At 40.9% G+C, this 20140-nt stretch overlaps 3 protein-coding genes across 6 annotated transcripts; 2 read left to right on the top strand and 1 right to left on the bottom strand.

Moving 5' to 3' along the window:
* The first annotated feature begins 6329 nt into the window (after positions 1-6329).
* On the top strand, positions 6330-9676 carry LOC115688596 (elongator complex protein 4). Of its 3 annotated transcripts, none has more exons than XM_030614462.2 (9): positions 6330-6466; positions 6668-6826; positions 6927-7153; positions 7236-7311; positions 7829-7985; positions 8237-8315; positions 8468-8627; positions 9002-9093; positions 9206-9676. In XM_030614462.2, the coding sequence occupies exons 2-9, from the start codon at positions 6694-6696 to the stop codon at positions 9371-9373; spliced, it is 1092 nt and encodes a 363-aa protein (XP_030470322.1). In that variant the 5' UTR covers positions 6330-6466; positions 6668-6693; the 3' UTR covers positions 9374-9676. The 3 variants fall into 3 exon arrangements, with proteins under 3 accessions (XP_030470322.1, XP_056161466.1, XP_056161467.1); XM_056305491.1 differs by having other exon boundaries at positions 6421-6466; positions 6574-6826; XM_056305492.1 differs by having other exon boundaries at positions 6448-6466; positions 6614-6826.
* Positions 9677-10294: 618 nt separating this feature from the next.
* LOC115688595 (uncharacterized CRM domain-containing protein At3g25440, chloroplastic) lies at positions 10295-14933 on the bottom strand. Its single transcript, XM_030614461.2, has 4 exons — positions 14732-14933; positions 13541-13868; positions 12008-12409; positions 10295-10836 (listed from the first exon to the last, which is right to left on the bottom strand). The coding sequence occupies exons 1-4, from the start codon at positions 14809-14811 to the stop codon at positions 10348-10350; spliced, it is 1299 nt and encodes a 432-aa protein (XP_030470321.1). The 5' UTR covers positions 14812-14933; the 3' UTR covers positions 10295-10347.
* A 1209-nt stretch (positions 14934-16142) lies between these two features.
* Positions 16143-19521, top strand: LOC115688545 (protein FAR1-RELATED SEQUENCE 5). 2 transcript variants are annotated; one of them, XM_030614381.2, is made up of 3 exons: positions 16143-16283; positions 16880-17439; positions 19168-19521. In XM_030614381.2, coding segments are annotated over exons 1-3 (750 nt in total). In that variant the 5' UTR covers positions 16143-16282; the 3' UTR covers positions 19357-19521. The 2 variants fall into 2 exon arrangements, with proteins under 2 accessions (XP_030470241.1, XP_056161533.1); XM_056305558.1 differs by lacking the exon at positions 16143-16283 and adding an exon at positions 16326-16556.
* Positions 19522-20140: the final 619 nt, after the last annotated feature.

The following is a 20140-nucleotide window of genomic DNA, read 5'->3' as shown; positions in this document are numbered from 1 at the left end:
GACACGAGCTAAAGTTGGTGTTTTCATATGAGACAAAAAAAAAGGTCAAGCCAAAATTGATACTCGAGTTAAAGTTAGTGCTTTTTTAAGGGAATTAGGCTCATGTATGTGTTATTTCCACAGTAATCGGTTATTTCCATATAATACCAGCAACTTAATGATACGATATTATCAATGCATGATTTAGCCAACCTTTCGGAGACTTTTTCAATTTGTTTTTGAGATTTTCCCTGACATTCTCCCACTTGGCCCAATTAAACTTTAATACATCAATTATTACGCGTGCATGATGATAATAAACAATCACTTATAATGTCCATCACAATATCATAATATGATAAATTGTTTAATATGAGTTATGGCGGTTGTGTACCATTTATGCAGAACACTTCCTTCTATATACTGCAATACTTATAATTCACCCTATAAGGTTCATAAATGATATATAACTGTAATTTCATTATAGTCAACAGTAATGTCTCGTAAAGGCTTTTGAGGGCGACCTTGCCCAGGGCAAGGGTTGCCTCGCCCAGATCTGGCGAGGCCATCCCTTGCCTGTTGCCGGCGAGGGTGGCCCTCGCCCAGCCCTTCCCGGGCTTCGCCAGTGCCCGGCTCGGCCACCAGCAACCGGCCACTAGCAAAACAAAGAGAAGATTAGAAAAGGAAAAAAAGAAAAGAAAGGAAAAAAAAAAAAAGAAAGGAAAGGAAAAAAAATTAAATTATTTTTGAACGAAAATGCCCTTAACCTCGCCGGTCGCCGGTAGGACTATTTCACCGTCCAGTGACCGGCAAAGTCAGGCCCTTATTTAAAACTCTCATAGCCATTTCAAGCCCTTATTTGAGAAAATGAAGGTACTTTCGGCCCTTATTTAGAATTTTTCCTATTATTTATAAATGGGTAAAAGCTACCAAAAATCATAAATTATGCCCACTGTGACATAATGACTCTAATTTTTTTTTCTGTGACACAAAAAATCTCAAACTTGTAAATGTGTGACACATTTACCTTCCATCAAAATTCTGTCAATGAGAACCGTTAAAATTCTGCTACATAGACACCAGAAAATAAAACAATGTTGACATGGTACCCACGTGACATAAGTAAAATAAAAACGACGTTGTTTTGACTGAAAAATCATCTAATGGAACCTGGAACCCCGACGAAGGATAAATATGTCACATAGGTATAAGTTTGTGATTTTTTATATCACAAGAAAAAGTTTAGGGTAAATGTATCACAGTGGACATAATTTGGGGTTTTTAATGTCACAAAAAAGAAGAAGCTCAAGGTAGATGTGTCGCGGTGGGCATAATTTGGGGTTTTTGATGTCACAAAAAAAAGATCAAGATAAATGTATCACAGTAGGCATAATTTGGGGTTTTTTTGTGGCTTTTCCCATTTATACATTAACATAATGTTGCTCAACTTAACATAAGGTACTTGATCGTCCCAACGAACTTTATGAGAATCGAAATTCTAGATGGTGTTTCATTGTAGGTATGCACATATGAACATGTAAGCGAGATTAGTCCCCTGAAATTGGGGAATGTGCAATGAAATTCTTACTTAATTATCTATGGACCCCCCCCCCCCCCCCCTCAAAAAAATTGCACAATTATGTATCCAAAATAGTTGTATCATGGGGTACTTGATTTCGCATTTTAAACATGCTAGTTAGCTCGTCACACGGTGGCTCTATCGATGCCTATCATACCAATTAATCAGGAGTGAGAAAATCATTCATAGAATCGGTATGAATGATGCTTGCCATCTTTGACGATTAAGCTAAACCAACATTTTCTTTTTTTATTGAGTAAAGATTGATTTTATACCCGATCAACGGGAGGGCGGTCTGCCCGGGTCCAATTGGCCCGAAAGATAAAATGGGCAGGTTTGGACAAGTAATTTCCTTCGTCGGGCTTGACCCGTTTATCCGTATCTCGATAACTGAGCCGGTTAATTTCATAAAAAAAAAATCTAATAAATCTTTTTAAGCACGGAAGAGTTTGATATGGTATAGTTGCTCTCCAGGCCTAGGGAGTAGGGACGACCACTGTTTTTGCAAATGGCATTCGGGTGGGTTCGTGAGGGTGGTGTGGCCCATGGTTTTTCAACTTTGATCATCTCCATGCTTCCCAGCTGATCAAAGTTTTGGTTTTGGAAAATTCCCCATTATTAATTCAAGTTGGAAATCTCAGGTACCATTCTGACTCGTCCCCCAAAAGAGAAAGTCACGGAATAATCACCCCTTGTCTATGTTTTTAGCGTAATTTTAGGATTAGTTCGTATCGTCGAAGATAATTTCTCGATAAACATTTGCCTCATTTTTCGGCAGTTGGGTCTTTGAGGAAAATGAGTTAACGGAAAATCTTTTTAGAGTCAACTGAAAACCTTACATTTAAATCTACAAAAATGACTTCATCCTTTTAAAAAAAGGAATCATTTTTCGAACTAAGACCAGATCTTTGAGAGCAGAGAAAAAGATAATAATCGCTCTTCCAACGCTAGGCACAGTATCGATCTCGATGGAATAAGTTTCAGCCTCGAAACTTGAAACTTATGCACCTGAAACCGCTCACCCTCGAGGAAAACATCGTTCAAACCGAATGAAAAGTGTGTGCACATTCATGTGCATGGCTTTTGAGAGCCTACGCAAGGATGGTCAACTGAATGTCTAGAGATTTGAACTTTCGAGGTATATTAAGAGAGTCAATTTCTGTGGCCAATTTAAAAAGCAAAATAAAGAGACAAATTCTGCGAACAAGTGTTGGGTTTTTTCAACAAACACCGGGCACTTAATATAAAATAAAATCTCCAAGTGGGTATTTTAATTATCTTATTTTTGTTTTTCGGAAAAAATAAATGTGGCGAAAACGGTGGTCGCATGCACAAATATTTTATGTTAGATGCCATGACAGTATTTGTCTGACTTATACACATATTCACACATACACTAGATAGACTACTATTTTAATTTGATGTCCAAGTCACATGACTAGGTCGGACTAAGATAATGAGGCACCTTAAAATAAAATACAGCACTATCTTTTTATAACTCTTTGTTCTCTGCGCATGCAGGTGGTCCAGACTCAAGGACGCATCCGACTTGTCCGAGAGTAATAAAAAGTTAAATACCTTGTGACGCGCGAAACCCGATATGGTTTCCAACTCGGAGAAAAAATCAATATTTTTATCCGCGTGCAATCGTGTCCGTGAGCATGCGCGTGGCGCAAAGAAACAGTACTCAGCAATTTTGGTCACCAATAAATTGAAGGGAAAATTTCAATTAAGGACCCTAAGTGGGGTTAAATTCTCAAAAAAGGGTTCAAAGTGAATATAGTGTCAAATAAGGGTCTTAAGTGTCAAATCAATCTCAAATAAGGATCCGAAGTGCCCAAAAAGTCTCAAATAAGGACCTGAGTCACTGGCCGGCCAAAATACCTGCCGGCCGGCAAGAATGTTACTATTCCAGCACCGGAATAGTAACTTTTTTTAATTTTTTATTATTATTTTCTTTATGTTTTTCCTTTTCTGTTTTTTTTCTTTTCCTTTTCCTTTTATTTTTTTTTCTTCTCTTCCTTCGCCGCCCATAGCCGGGGCCGGCGGAGGTCGCCGGCCTCAGGCGAGGCCGCTCTCGCCGGCGTCGGGTGAGGGCCGCCCTCGCCTGAGCTGGGCGAGGTCGGACTCGCCAATTGCCGGCGAGGTCAAGCCTCACCAGCGGCCGGCGGCGCCGAGCCCTCGCCAGATCTAACGAGGCTCGACCTCGCCGCAAGAACGGCGCGGCTCGGCCCCAGCCGCGCCGGGCGAGGCTCGACCTCGCCGCCTCGCCCAACGCCGGCGAGGTTGAGCTGGCCGGTTTTGGCGAGGGCTCGACCTCGCCCGACGCCGGCGGCAGGTCGAGCCCTCGCCAAAACTGGCCAGGCTCGACCTCGCCGTTGCTGGGCGAGGTCGAGCCTCGCCCATTGCCGGCGAGGTCGAGACTCGCCAGATCTGGGGAGGGCTTGGCCCCGCCGGCCGCTGGCGAGGGCGGCCCTCGCCCAACGCCGGCGGAGGAAGAGAAGAAAAAAAAAAAAATTAAAAAGTTATTGTTCCAATGCCGGAATAGTAACATTCTTGCCGGCCGGCAGGTATTTTGGCCGACCGGCGACCCAGGCCCTTATTTGAGACTTTTTGGGCACTTCGGGTCTTTATTTGAGACTGATTGGACACTTCATGCCCTTATTTGACACTATATTCACTTTGGACCCTTTTTTGAGAATTTGACCCCACTTGGGGTCCTTAATTAAAATTTTCCCTAAATTGAATATGAGATGCCTAGTTTATGATTGAACGTGGCCTAAGGCGCCGTTTGTTTCGCGAAAAATGTGATGTTTCTAGAAATTATTTTTCAATAAATTATTTTTTTAAAAATGACAATATTTTTCGGTTTTTGGCTGAAACCTGAAAATGATCTGAAAAATATTTTCCATCGTTTAGTATGAAGAATTTGATTTGATTTTCTTAAGTAGACATTCACTATCCAGACGTTACTAACTTATGCATAAACAGCCAATGAACCAGATACGGGCAGTAAAGTCCTAGGTTCGGCCTCGATGGATACCAACAGGGCATCGGGATTGGGGCACAGGCACTTGGGTCTGTGGACCTGGTCCTAAGTATTGGAGATCCGAGCTCGGGTATCGAGATCCCACGCTTGGCCTTTGTGAACCCGAGCTTAGGTGTTGGGGCATTGAGCACCTGGGACGTAGGCATGGGTGCCGAGATCTAGGCACCAACACCATGGTCATAGGCCTGGCCTCAATGGACCCTAGCTTGAGTACTAGAGACTCGATCCTAGATGCTGGGGACCTACGGACCAACATCGGAGTTTTCATGCCCAAGCGTAGAGTTTCGGGTTATGCGTTAATACCTAATCATATTTTGAAAAACGATTTCCGATTTTCTAAGGAAAAAATCATTTTCTAGGATTTAAACATAAGTTCTCCATTATCTAAGAAAACATTTTCCGTTAACTCACTTTCATAGGCAAATTAAATATCGAAAAGTATTTTTTACAATACAAATAGAGCTTAAATTGTCTTTCAATATCTTGCAATCGAGGCCTAATCTCGATGCTAGTGACATGTGCAATTGGGTATGCCTGGATGAGGTCTAATCGCGTTCCTGTTACAAATTGCTCGACCAATCAAGGTCAAGCAATTTACACGTCAGATGGGAGCTATCCTGTTTTAAATAGCTAATGAGGTACGTTCCAAAACATTCGAACGCATTTATATACATCTAATTGTATTTCCTTGGTGTGTTAAACATGCGAATCGAATGATAAGCGATGCCTGATCGAGTCGTAAATGCGTCGTGTGGTCGATAAACATGCCGTATTTGGAAAACGAAATGGGACATCACGACGATGCGCGGGCGCACGAGTAACGACGGGGGGAAGGAGCAGTGATGAGGACAGCCTGCCAAGGCCAGTTGGGTCCCCTATGCATGCACGGGACGCGGGGGCTCCACGGCCCGTGTGACGTTTCAAGCAAAGCGATGGCGGATGACAGATCTAACTTCCCTTGCCTTTGAAGGGAAGGTACCATTTACAACACCAGCTTCTCTCCCTTTGTAAAATGTGTTTGTTGCAGCTGCACAGTTCTTATGACAGCATCATTAGCCATACGAACCACCCGACTGCTAATATAATAATTAGAGGTTTTTGAAGTAATCCTGGTTCAAAGGTCAACAAAATTAGCTCTCAATGAAAGAGCATAGACAACGGTCCGTGACGGACGCGACCATCGGCTAAAAACCCTATTCCTCCCAAACCGACTAGGCATGATGGCCGTTATCGGTCGTCAAATATAGTCTACTTGTTTAAAAAATCGCCTTACGGGCCAGGCATGTCATTAAATTAACCGATTTCATGAATCAGTCTCGGTTAGCCTGGCAATTTACGCCGGCGATTCATAGCCGATGGTGTTACCGTCCGCATTGGGATTGAGGACCACATGCTTTCACTTTCTTTCGAAGACGCCGTGAGGAGCATAATAAGCCTATGTCTAGTCTCCGCACTCGAATAATCATCACCCGAAATGTCGGTGCGTAAGAACCGCTGCATCCGACGACGGAGAGTAGTCGTGTCGTTGAGGAGTCTCGGACACCCCCATTGTTTGTGGACCGATGAAGGAGAAGCAAAGGCTAATGGCGCCATGGGCCCTGAGCGATGCGTTCAGCAGCCCAGTTCAATGAACAGCCCGTCACCATTGAAGCCCAACTTACGCTGAGATTGGCCCAACCACTGAACAAAGCCCGCCTTCTTCGTCTTCTCCTGCTATCATGCCCTACCCTCTCTGTCTCTCTCCCTCAGCGCACTTGATCGGTTGAAGTGGTTCAGTTTCGTCTTTGAAAGAGCAAAATTTGGTTTCGAGCTTGTTATCGCGTGCTTGCGGATATGCTCTAGAAGAAGCTGACGAAAAGGTACGTAATTTTACTGCTTGCGCGCACCAGGTGTTCGACGAAATGCCCGTTTGTCAGAAACTTACGTTTTCCGAGCCATGATGCCCCTCTTTTTGTTTCCTTTGTAGTTTTTTTCGGTTTGTGATTTAAGCTTAATTTGTTCCGTAGACACCCAGGTCTCAGTCTCTTCCTATAAACGAACGATTCTGATCATTGTTGTAGCTTAAAGTAAGAGCCTTTAAGCAGCCATGGCTGCACCCAAGACGAGGGCCAGCAGTTTCTCGAGGAACGTACCATCTACAGCTGCGTCTCAGGTGCCAGGAGTGAAGAGTGGGCCGAATGGGACTCTCTTTTTGTCCTCTGGAATATCGGACCTTGACAGTGAGTTCCCTGTTATATGTCATATTGGCGATATTGCATTGAGAGTGTTGTACTGTGTAACTCATAATGTAGAGCTTTCTCTTGTGATCAAAACTCTCAGAAATATTAGGGGGTGGCTTTCCTCTTGGAAGTTTGGTTGTTGTCATGGAAGACCCAGAGGCACCGCATCATATGCTTTTGTTGAGGAATTTTATGTCTCAAGGACTTGTTCACAATCAACCCCTTTTGTACGCAAGTCCTGCCAAAGACCCAAGAGGGTTTCTGGGTACTTTGCCTAGTCCTGCATCGTCTAAAGAAGATAAGCCGCTCGACCGTGATTCTGAACAGGTGCCCCCCTTTCTTACTCTTTGATAACTTAGATGGATCGAAATAAGGTTGTTCACTGAGCTACTTCACCTAAAATTCACAGGAGAAAGGCTTGCGGATTGCTTGGCAGTACAAAAAGTATTTTGGAGAAAATCAGCCGAATTCAAATAGCCAAAGAGGTAAAATCATATTTTTGGGCTGTCCATGTCTTATTATTGGTCAGGACTAGACTAAGATCGTGATTCACCTCTTACTTTGAAATAAGCGTGAACCATTTCTTGACTCTTGATTTGATCTCCTGATACTGTGGCTTCTTCACTTAATATTGATTTCTTTCTGAAAATCAAGTGATGGATATCAATTCCGTACCATAGTCCTTGTTAAGTTGAAGTAATACAAGATTATAGCTATGGCTCTATAGTAAGGGGCCTTTCTTTGCAATCTGCTATGTGGAACCTAATGAAACATGATGTCATTAGCTATTCAATTGCAAGATGCTCCTTTTTATGGTACGGGGCCTATAGGCAATAGGTGACTGTTTACATGAGTCCCTTGATTTAAAATTTTACAAGATCTTGTATCTCTGTTATAGGACATCTAAGTTAAATGAAGATGCTGTTTTATTACGTTGAAGAAGGAATAACTTAATCAGCTGGAGATAGATTGTTGAGAGTTCATTATGCTATAGCCATGCAGATAATAAGTTCGAGTTCTGCAATGAGTTTGATTTGCGGAAGCCCTTGCAAAGGCAGTTTCTCAGTGGACAACGCATAGAGTGTATAAGCACTCAAGATTCTCCAGATCTTGCTGCTCTCCATGATCGTTGTGCAACATTTCTAAGACAGTTTTGCAGGTACGTTTCCAAGTACTCTTATATATGCTTTTGTTTTTCAGACCAACAGAATGTGGATTCTATTTAGCAACACTAATTGATTTTTGCCTATTTAAAAAGTTGGTTCATTTGAGTAAGTCTATCTCTAGCATTCTGTGTCTGGAAACTGGAATTGAACTGTTTGAAGCAGTTTTACCTTTAAAATCATCATGTTTGTGCGTCTTCTTCTACCAAGCTTCGAATCCTTGTGGTTATTGAACCTTTTTGTGCAGAACCGATGGCAACATTTCGGGTGCTGGCCGCATTGCAATCCAATCTTTTTGTGCCCCGCAATGTACATATTTTGACCAGGTTAGTCATAATTCAGAAGTTGTTCAGGATGGCCTTGATAGATTCCAGAACAATTTTGGTCTATATGTTTATATTGTATTCTGAAGCTGTCCTGTCTTTGCCTTGTTTTATCTGACTGTCTAATGTTATTGTTATCAACGTTTCTCCTCCAGGAATGGCATGTTCTTTCATTCATAAGATCACTGAGAAGCATGATTAGGTCTTCGAATGCAGTTGTAATTCTGTCCTTCCCACCGTCCCTACTTTCTCCCTCTTTCTCTAAAAGATTGCAGCATATGGCAGATACATTGCTCTCAGTCAGAGCGATCCCAGGTTTATCATATGTTCTTGCCTCTCCTCTCCTTCTAGTTTTAGTTCAATTAAAGACGGAGATTAGAAAAGGCGCTTGTACTCCCTGACTTCTTTCCAAATTTTGGATTCCAGTTTTATACTGTTGATCCAATCAACTTTGCCTTGAACTATGTGGGTCAGATTGCGGACTACTGCTCCATCTTGATTCTGTTTTCAGTTTTTAGTTTTCTTTATATAACAACTCTATCGGTATAGTGTTTCTGATTTATTTTACCATAGTACTTCGAAGGTAAAATTGATTTTGTTGATAGTATGAGGAATTAAAATCGAACTTATAAGCAAGTGTAAGAAACAATGTTCATCACTGAATGTTTTTTTGACAAATGCTTGTCCAGATGAGGACAAAGACTTGGCAAAACTTCTCACAGGCTACCAAGACATGATTGGACTTCTCAGTGTACACAAAGTAGCACGTATTAATACACAGGTATCAAACAACTTTCTCCTGCCGTGTAGATTGGCGGAATTTTAGCATGTTGCCATATTGATTTCTTTCCTTCTATTTTTATAAACACGTAACATGCATAATCATTATTCAGGTTCCTATCATTCTTGAGGCAGCGACGTTCTCCATAAAGTTGCAAAAGCGCAAGTTTTTGGTGCTTGAATGTCTGAATCAAGCTCCTGTTGATGGTTCAAGTGGCACGTCATATGCTACTTCTGGGAGCTGTTCTGGTTCTTCTAAGGGCGGGTCCCTCGACTTTTAGCCTGTATCAGCACATAGAGAAGCCACATAACGTCGAGAGATTGGCGGAATTTTAGCATGTCCTGGAAGCAAAGACGTCCATTTTTGGCTGGCACCGGCAGAGCCATTCGTCTTTTGTGTTCAATTAATCTCTCTTTCCCGGTCAGACATTCGTTTACCGTTGCAAAGTTGAATTAGAAATTAGAAGCAAGATCGTCGCAATGTTTTCTGCGTGGTAGAATGAGTACTGTCAGGATATTTTTTCCTAAGTTTTGTACTGTTATGTAGCTAGATTCAATTCTATTTACCTCTCACGTACTATTAACTCTTTTGTGGCATTCAAAGAATGATGAACTCCTCTCACTGCAACACCCACTATAGATATTTTGACTCCCAGTGTCTATCAGTGAATTATGTGGGACGAAAAAATGAACAGATAATCTTTATTGTGCCCTCAAACATTCTAGTTATAATTATCTCAACGAGCGACCCAAGCGATTATGCATCTTGCTGACACAGAGCGAGAGAAGAAATATGCATTTTCCTCTATAAACAGTGGTTTCTGTAATTCATTCAACCCAAAGAGTGCATTTGCAAGTTGTAATGCTACCAAATCTCTCCATTTCTCGTTTCCTTTTCCTTCCATAAATTCTCCGATTTAAATGGCAGAAAAGTTTCCGTATTAATACTTTTTCTCGTTGGAGGGGCGACCGTCCCTTGAAGTACCAAAGAAAAAAGGGTCAACTGCACGATGCGGCGATCAAATTCTTGGGGGGAATCGGCAACTTCATGATGTTTTAACGGCTCACGCTTTTTTAATGTTCTTTTTTATGGTTATGCCAACCAAACAATAGGTGGATCTGGTAATTGGTCTGTTCCTTTGGCTACACAGGTAGGTAATGTTTCTACTACTACCCCCCACTAGGCTTAAAACTCTCAAACCAACCAGAAAGCAACGATATTTGATTTCTGCATCAGACATCAACTGGTAGAATATCATACTTTCATGCACACTGTAATTCCTGTCAGCTTGTCATGTTCGCCAAACTTTGAACTATTTGCAGAGGAAGAATGCGCCAAGTCATGGGTAGAGTGGCCCCCTATGGCCGAACACCATTCTTCTCTTTCATCGCTGATATCATGAGTGTGGCCATATTCAGCATCTGACTCACTAATGGACATTTCATCTTCAGAGCCATCCTCAGATTCAGTTTCAGATAGATCTGAAAAATCACTATCCAGTGGCGAGTAATCTCTTGAAAGGCTGTCATCTGTCACACATTGTCTATCTATCTTCGAGCTATCAACTTCCTTGGATCCAATTGTACCATTTGCCGGTATGTCCAAGATTGTTATGGGATTCCTGCTATTTGGGTCCCCATAGAGTGCTGTGTGCCTGTAGTAAAGCTCCAGTTCTTTCTCTGCAATAGCAATAAAGCGCCTCACGGACTCGAGCGACTGCTCGTACTTCGATTTTTCAAGAGCCTGCAAAGAGGACAAAGGCTTGGTTAGCACCAGAGTAAAGAATCGACATTACCAGGCAATAATTATTTGAACTTAAGACAAAGTTAGCACCACTCTTAGGATGGGCTCCAAAATCATATATTTCACTGTAGTTTTACGAGATAAGAATTTAGACTAGGTTTTGACGAGTCTTCTGCCTTTTCTTAATGGAGTGAAAACCAGTTCACGGTAAGCCACAAGATGGGAACAACTGCTGATATTCCAGAAATAAGTAAATATACAAAACGTGCTCAAAGTCAAATGATAAGGCTTCATTCAGGCAGTTCCCAGTAAAGTCCTTCACTTCACAGCCAATATAGACTTTTACGCTATAAAGTCCTCTAGGTATCATCATGTATGGTTAGCCGCTAGACCCCCAATACTTAGTAAAGTCCGAATTCCATGATAAGTATGTAGCAAAAAAGAAAAAGTGACAAATCACTAAATATCATTCCGTCAGCTACTTCCCTCATATATACTGCGAACTTCACTGTAACTGTAGCGTGATCAATTTCACCTCTCACATTGTTTATGTTTCCATCAAGTTTTAGTTTCTGTCAATCATTTGTCTCGCTTTTACTTTGTATCAGACATTTCATTATTACAACTAATACTCTGCGCCAGCAGATCACCTGCTTTTGCTTACAACGGGACTACATCATGGGCGACAATATATTTCATCTTTTTCAATGTCCTAACACCACCAAACCCCAGGTGAGCTTTCCAGCTCGTAGGAATCAATAATTAAGCAGGAGTTTATAATATTTTCCTCCGAACTGATGTAGCACAATGGTTAGAAAGGATCAGTAGGTCTCTACTTCAAAAATATATCCTAAATAATGTCAGATATCCATGAACTCATAGGTGAAAATGAAGGGATACCTAGAACTGCTGAATGAGCAAATAGTGATGAAAACAGAAACAATAGCATCAAGAGGACCACTATAGTAGAAAATACATGGGACAAAATATGAGTTTAGCATATATACATCGAGTAACCTATAAAAGTCAAAAGGAAATGTAAAATATACAGGCAGTACATTCTCCTAATCTAAATTACATCAAGAACATCTTAATGGTTGGGTTGACAATGCTTAATACAGTGGAAACTATACATATTGTCGAAGAGAAATATCAAAGTCAGGAGACTTACCCGTTTCTTGGATAATGTATCTACAGGTGACATAATTTCTGGCTGCACGTAGTTCCTTCCCCTATAAAATATTATGGTATCATCTCCAATTATTTGAACTGGAATTCCACCACTCAATCTGGCAATTTCCTGGGCATACTCATGAACTTGGCCCGGCTTGCAGGGCTTGCAGATGACCTTAACAGTTTCATGTTTCTTCCAGTGCATGTGCATATTGAGGATGACACCTCCAAATACTCCTCTTCTGCCAAGAGGCACGTAATTAGACTTTTTTTGGCCCATCTTTTTGAGAAAAAACCGTTCCTCACCAGTTAGATTATCTGGTTTGACCACAGGACCCTGGACTTTAGGAACTTCATACTGCTTGAGCTTCTCGATCAGCAAACTTTCCTTAATTCGAGCCTGCAATTCAAAGAGAGAAAAAATATCAACTTCTAAGATTACGAAATCCAGATTAGCTTAAAACAAGGACTAAAAAATAATTGCAACTATGTGGAATCTAAACAACTTCCAGAGTTGAGCTGGACGCACTATTCATGCCTGAAACAAAACATCGATGAGGAGACACGTGTGCATTATGACTCAAATCTAAGCACAATAAATGCCAAGCCATCATGCTAAACAAAGTATTAGAGGCCGTGATGAGTGCACAGATTGACCTGATGAGGAAGTGAAAGGTTTACTAAAAATAATGCTTTCACAATAAACTTAGGTAGGTCAGAAGAGCTTGTTGTGGGAAACTTGTGCTTGGCAAACCCATCATACTGAAAAGTAATACTCGAGAATGTTACCCATCATACTTTCAGATAGGGCAATGCCAGTTAAAAGCAGGTGAAATGTGCCCATTGTACAACAAGAAAATCATGGGAAACACAGTCAGATTATTCCTCTATGCAAGAGCTTATGTGGAATTTCCACTTTGTGTGGGAGATATAGTGGGAGGAAAATGAGGGGGTGGGTGGAGAAAATATTACATTTTCCTTTCAATCCCTTCTCGGACAAAATTCAAGTTTTTCAAATTTTCTGCACCCACCTCTGATTTTCTTCCCCTCCTTTCTATCCCAAGCAAAGCATTAAGGCGACAACAAAGAGATCTGCGGAAGAAGACTTCCTAACAAGTTTGGTGACAAAATCATACTGCATAATTGAAGAAGCAAGGGGGCTTGTAGGTGAATGCGAATTAAAATATACAATTGTAGAAACGAGGGGATTATTTATAGCAAAATAAGAAACGGAGTTGCTTTCATGTTAATGTAGATTAATCATGAGTCCAAATCAGTATATGCAGTTCCAGTTGATGAGGTACTTCCAACTGATTGACTGAGTATGAATCGGCTAACTTTGGAGATACTGCCCACAAAATATAGCCACAACAAATATAAAAGCCAGAAATAGAACCGAATCATGACAGCCCACCTTCTCGAGAACTGATTGACTGACAGTATGAATCGGCCAACTTTGGAGATACTGCCCACAAAATATAGCCACAACAAATATAAAAGCCAGAAATAGAACCGAATCATGACAGCCCACCTTCTCGAGCTTGTACTTGATCTTTTCCTCTGCATCTGCAAATTTTTGCTTCCTCTTCTTCCCAATACGCCTTGGATCCTTCTTGTTGGCTGCCTTTCGCTTCTGCTTCTCTCTCTTCTTCTGTAGCTTGAACCTCTTCTTATTCTTCCACTTCTCCTTCTTTGGAGGATCAACCTCATGTGTCTCAAACTTGGGCTTCCCTTCAGCTAAAACAAAGTTCACAGATCCGTAGCTCAAGTTTCTAAACCACCATGAAGTATTTCCCGGGTTTCCCACAAGCAAGTGCTTAGATGAAGAGAGAGTTATGCTTCCTGATAGTAAAATTGGCCTAACAAAGGGACCCAATCCAAGTCAACAACAAGAAAATCCAAAAAGAAAAAGGTCATTGAGATTGAAGTCTAACAAAAGAAAATACTTTCGACTTTAACTGTATTAGTAGTTCTTTAAGTTCAGCTCCACCTAAGCACCAATGTCGGTTCGTATGAAACCATAATTTACAGAAGAGCACCAGAAATCTAAGAAAATTCAAAAGAATCAATCAATCCAAACCGGTAGGAATCAGTCCTTTCTTATCTCTTTTTCCTGAATGAAACAAGCAAGCATCTTTGGAGACATACTGAAACACAAGAGCTGATTCAGCTGTTTGCATACTACAAACACAACTGCCCATCATTAACGATTCGACAGTCAAGAAACCCAACTTCAACAAATCATTCTACGCCGTCATCAACCAATTTCCTCCTAAAATTATCAAAGAGGTCAAACACACTACACCTACACATCCAAACACTGCCAATCAAGCCACTCAAACACCAGAATTCCATGAAGTTGCGTTGTTTACACTTGAACCACACTGAATCAATCTGAAGAACAAATGTGGGCAACGCATTCGCCTTTAATCCATCAAACCGGGGACGCGAATGAAAGAAGACATATACATTCGATAGCCACACATTTCATACCTCTGAGTTTGAGACGCCGGTTTCACGCATCAATCAAACTCACAAATGAACCATCACCCGAAGCAGCATTAACACACCGGCATTCCATTAGGCTCAATGGTGCGAAAAAGACTGATACTTTTCGCTCGCTACATAAAAGAAGAGAAAGCTTGGTTCCTCCGAGGTACCTCGCAGAGTCACCCACTTCCTTCAATTCATCGCCATCACACACACGCACACACACGAGTACCTGAAGGAGGAGGCGGATGCAGAAGATGATCTGAAAAGGGAAGAAGCTCTGAGCAAATTGCGCAGTAGCGCGCTCGCCATCACTCCATTTCACGTATCACGGCGAGAGAGAAGAGGCGGTAATAACACTTGCGCTCCAAATGTTTGATGATTTGCGTCGATTAATGTTAGCTCCGGTTGCACGTCCGACCAGATTTCCCCAAAAGAAAAGAAAAAAAAGGGGTAATGACATAACAACCTCTAAATTTTAGTCTAATTCACAATATAATTGCTGAATTTTTAATTTGTTCAATATAATTTTTGAACTTTAGCATAATATTCAATGTAGTCCCTGAACTTTTAATTTGTTCAATAGATGTTCAATGTAATCCCTAAATTATACGAAAATGTTCAGTGTTGTCTCTTAATTTTTAATTTGTTCAATGTGGTCCCTAAACTTTAACTCAATGTATAATGTGATCCTTAAATATCGTCCCTAAACTTTTGGTACATGCTCAACTTAGTTCCCGAACTATATGAAAGTATTCAATATTGTCCTTACATTAATTCAAATTCAGGGACAACAATGAACATTTCCATATAGTTCAGGAACTATGAATACCACGTTACAAATTGGGCTATAATTTGAGGATCATATTAAACAAAATAAAAGTTCATAGATCATATTATGTTTTCAATAAAAGTTTAGAGAACATTTGTGTCATTTTTCCAACCACCTAAGGCCACATGGGGCTTTCGACCAAAAATAAAATAAAAAAAGGGCAGAAAAGGCTAAAATCCAATTTGGGTTAGGTGAACCCACCCTCTTGAATTTTGTGATGACTAACTACGACATTATTTTTTTCTTTTACTTTTCTTTTACCATTTCTATTATTTGTGTTTTCTTTTTTTTTGGTAAGGTTTTTTTTTTTTTTGGTAAGGTATTATTTGTGTTTTCTTTCATGCTATAAGTCAATAATTAATTCTTCTACTTACATTTGGGTGATTCAATAGGAAAATATCGATTTCTAACACGACCATTTATAAATACACAAGTAAGAACTCACGTCCTTTTGGTAAATCATAAATTCAAAAAAAAAATTTCGAATGAAATACTGATGCGATAATTAACTTTTGGTTACTCTTTTATAAATTTTCATTTCAAGTTACAAATAATTTCTTTAATTGTATCGTTTTTCATTTGGAGATACAACAAGGCGTCCTTTCCTACAGGGTCGGGTCGGGTCCGATCCGAGGGGTTCGAATCTTGAGCGAGCAAGCCCCACGACACTTCACACGCGTCGGAACATCACCCGCTTGACCAAAACCGTTGACTTCTTCCCTCGAGCGCTCTCCAATGGATGTCCGCCACGTGTGTCTGGATGAGTCCCCATATTCGCTACGTGAACCCTCCTCTTTCCTGCCCCTCCTCTCTCTCTCGCTCGCCCGCCTCGCCTCGCCTCGCCTCGCCTCGCTCGGTGGCGCGTCGATACGGACGGTGGCCATGCCCACCACCACCACCACGGCGATCGTTCGACCGGGGATTTGAAGATCAGTATATATATATGTACTCAGTGAGTTGGAGTAGTAATTGGGTTTCATCTTGGATATCTGTGTTGAACTGATTGCGAAAATGGATTCTTTTGTGGGATTGATTGCCCGTTTCATTCGAAAAGCTTGTAAAGGTTCTATCTTTCTGGTTGGGTTTGTTGTTGTTATGGGAAGGAACTCTGTTGAGGTTCTTAGGGCATCATGGGTTTGGAGTTACCTGTCCTCAGAGACCAAAGTTGTGTTGCTCCATGAAGTGGGACATGAACGAGAAGCCGAAATCCATGAAATTTCTTGAGGTTTAGGTCTTCCTGTTGCCTTTTTAATGTGAGGGGGGGTGTATTTTAAATAAATCTCGCTGGGGAAGGGTTGTTCTATCCCCCACTCCCTTTTCGTTTTCAAGATGATGTCGATTGAGGGGCCTATGGCGATGCGGGTATGGTCAAGTTCTTTGTCTTGTGTATGTGCAAATTTGTTTAATCCCTTGTTCAGGTATCTGTGCCTGTCAACAAGGGCGTGAGTAAATGATGGAATTCTTTGTTGCATTTGTCATTGCAACTTTTGTGTCTTATGTAACTTGGGCCTGTTAGCAGATTATAAGATTGTTTCCTTGTTTTGGCAGTGGATATGGCGAGCGGTTTCAGTAGAGATGGGACGGTGAGTTCAGTTGGTGCTGAGAGTAGTAGTCGGGCGGTTGATGAGAATGAAGTGGGTGTAAGTGAGGTTGAAGGGGAGTATGAGCAGGTTGTGGAGGTAAAGATGAATGACGATCCGTTAGAGGGGGACGACATACTCGACTCCATGCCGCCAGTATCGATGACTTCAGTAGATGAGCCCTATGTGGGTCAGGAATTCGACTCTGAAGCGGCCGCACATGGGTTTTATAATGCATATGCCACCCGGGTAGGATTTGTAATTCGGGTGAGCAAACTCTCTCGGTCGAGGCGTGACGGATCGGCCATTGGTCGGGCTTTCGTCTGCAACAAAGAGGGTTACAGGATGCCAGATAAACGCGAGAAAGTCGTCAGGCAAAGGGCTGAGACAAGAGTTGGTTGTAGGGCCATGATACTGGTGCGGAAAATGAATACAGGCAAATGGGTTGTCACGAAGTATGTGAAGGAACATACTCATACCTTGTCGCCTGGCAAAGGCCGGAGGGACTGCATCTATGATCAATATCCAGTAAGTTCTTGCTCCTTTTGTATTTTAAGTTGCAAATGTTTGCTCAAAGCTATTGCCATGGACCTTAGAAAAAGAGACATGAGAAAGCTAATTAATAATTATTCGCTTATTTTATAGTCCTCTCAAAGTTGCATGGTGATATCTCCTTTTCTTATGTATTCCACACAAACACGCACACGATGACTGTATGGAACATCGGGGTGCTAATCTGGATAATAAGTCAGCATTTGTACTGTAGCTTTCTAGGTTTGGAGAACAAAATCCTCTCCAATGAGAGTCCCTACTTTTCAAGTTTAGAAACGTGTCTGGCATACTTTATTTACACGCCCTTCACTGACTAGCACTTTCTTTCTACTGATTGGTTCTATCCTTCTGAAAGTGCCTTGTGGCGTATTTGTTGCTATTTTCAGTGTTATAGCTACACTGAACGATAGTCCAATAGCCTGTCTACTGTCAGCTAGGATCTGAAGTTCCTGCCTTTAGTTGACATGGCACAAGTCTTTGCTGTCGTCCAACATAATGTCCTCGACATATCTGTTGCCCAAAAAGAGAGAATATCATTAGCCAATACTGACATATCGGTACATTAAGCTATCCAAAAAGAAATTATCCATCAATAGGACATATTAGCATCGATCTTGGCAGTGTAACCGTTCTTGTCATAGAAAAGCCCAAGTGTCACTCACTTATCCGACTTTTTCTGAAAGTTTGTTGATATTTTATCTTCCTTTTAGTATTCGAACTACTTTGCTTTGTATCTCCTCTCCTCTCTGTAGGGAAACCAGCCACTTTGATCTGACTTTGCTAATCTTGATTCCACACGACAGTGCTATCTATTTGATGACGAAAATAATGTTTTAAACTCTGTGATTGTCCCAAATAATCATGGAAACTCTGGAATTTCCATTTCTGAACATTTGTTGCATCCTTTTAATTCTAGTTTAGCAGCCAGAACATCATTCTATTGCTAATAGGAATTGTAGCTGTGATGATGGATAAGTCCTACATGCCATCTGATGATATATCATTTACAGAGTTAAGGCATAACCAGACAAATTAATCACTTGTATCATGATTCAGAGAAGCACTGCATTTCTGATAGGCCAGGGGCCGACAATTTTGCCTGCATTTAATATTGTAATTTGTCCATCTCAGACTTCTCATTCTTGAGAAGCTATTGGGAAGTTTGTTGAGCCTGTGTAACCACTTGACTGGGAGCTTTACACGGGAGGAAGGCGGGCATTTGCTAAAACTAACAAAAGTTTGTGGCATTAGGGTTGCATAAGGTGAGCCTATGTGAGTTCAGATTGAAATCTCTTGATATGTATGACTATAGAGGTTGAGAAAATTCTCATGGTCTGCCTTAGGCTACAAACTGATGCTTTTGACAAAGTAATTATGTCATGGAATTGTTTTGGTAAAAGTGGTTGTCTCTAAGACTTTTCTTTTGAAGGTGTTGATTTCATAAAAGCATCATAGTAGTTGAGATGCCTTGTCACTTGCGCTGCAGGCTTAGTTCTCTGTTTTTGGATTATATTGTGCACGAGTATACTTTTTCCTTGAAAATTATGGCTGATCTTGTGTGTACCTGAGATGTCGATGCTAGAGATTATCTATTTCTGTATACTACATGGGAAAGCTCTTGTCAAGCACTGTCACGGTTTTTCTACAAAAATTCTGTAGTTCACGGGTCTTATACAATGTGCATATTCCATTCTTCTCCTACAGAATGAACATGACAAGATTCGGGAGTTGTCGCAGCAGTTGGCAATAGAGAAAAAGCGAGCTGCAACGTATAAAAGGCATCTCGAACTAATCTTCGAGCACATTGAGAATCACAATGAGAGTCTGGCAAGAAAGATCCAGCACATAGTAGACAACGTGAAGGAAATCGAAAGCAGAGAGCAGCAAAGTTAGAGATAGATTGCGGCATCTCTTCCTTTTCTTTCCCCCTTCTTTTCTTTTCTGTTGTCTGGTTCGAATTGTAAAATGACGGCCACTGCATGGCAAAAGATGATGTGATGAAATCCTTGTCGATATGTCTAGTTTTGAATAGATTACAGCAATCAATTCTTTCCCCAACTTCTTGTCATGGTTGATCATGGTCCATAGCATTCATTCATGTATTAATTGATTGTGCTATTCCAGTTGAGGTATTCCTGATTAACAGGATTCTGGTTTTTTTTTTGCTGTTTAAGAACGTCGTAATGCCGGATTAGTCACTTGTGAAACTTAACGGTTATAATTTCCAGCATCTGTTCAATCTGATTAAATGAAACCCTGTTGAATTTGAGGTCGCGCCGCTAAGTTCAGTTCTGCTCAAACGCGATCGGAATAGATACATAATTTGGTTGATATAATTGCTCTTTGACATAGGAGGGACATGATATCGAAGACAACACATCTAATTCTATCAAATGAAGAAAGGGGAAGAAACAAAGGCTGGAACAAAGAAGTAGATGTGCTTTGTTATGGTCTTTTGAATGAATAGAATAATTAACCATTTGATGATCATAGGATAGAGCATAATATTTAATAGATTTTCTGTAGCGTAATTCGCTCTATGAAATAAATATTACTCGTTATAATTGACAAGTGATAATTTCGAAATAAAATAGCATACTCAAAAGGACTTTTTGCCGGTTTTTATATGATTATTAAAGCCTCATTTTCACCCATACGGCTAGTCTATCGAATCTTA

The sequence above is a fragment of the Syzygium oleosum genome, unplaced genomic scaffold, assembly GCF_021117445.2.
Source record: "Syzygium oleosum isolate NSW1041296 unplaced genomic scaffold, Sole_v2.1 Sole_v2.37, whole genome shotgun sequence".
NCBI classification, from domain to species: Eukaryota; Viridiplantae; Streptophyta; class Magnoliopsida; order Myrtales; family Myrtaceae; genus Syzygium; species Syzygium oleosum.
This window is presented reverse-complemented; position numbering and strand designations above follow the sequence as displayed.

Excerpts from the sequence above, each read along its gene's own strand:
- LOC115688595 (XM_030614461.2), bottom strand. The coding sequence starts at position 14,811 with ATGGCGAGCGCGCTACTGCGCAATTTGCTCAGAGCTTCTTCCCTTTTC. Across the intron at positions 12,410-13,540 it reads TCAAGTACAAGCTCGAGAAG|GCTCGAATTAAGGAAAGTTT; the intron begins GTGGGCTGTCAT and ends TTTGAATTGCAG. Across the intron at positions 10,837-12,007 it reads ATACATTATCCAAGAAACGG|GCTCTTGAAAAATCGAAGTA; the intron begins GTAAGTCTCCTG and ends TCCTCTTTGCAG.
- LOC115688596 (XM_030614462.2), top strand. The coding sequence starts at position 6,694 with ATGGCTGCACCCAAGACGAGGGCCAGCAGTTTCTCGAGGAACGTACCA. Across the intron at positions 6,827-6,926 it reads TGGAATATCGGACCTTGACA|AAATATTAGGGGGTGGCTTT; the intron begins GTGAGTTCCCTG and ends CAAAACTCTCAG. Across the intron at positions 7,312-7,828 it reads GAATTCAAATAGCCAAAGAG|ATAATAAGTTCGAGTTCTGC; the intron begins GTAAAATCATAT and ends ATAGCCATGCAG.
- LOC115688545 (XM_030614381.2), top strand. Across the intron at positions 17,440-19,167 it reads GCATCTATGATCAATATCCA|AATGAACATGACAAGATTCG; the intron begins GTAAGTTCTTGC and ends CTTCTCCTACAG.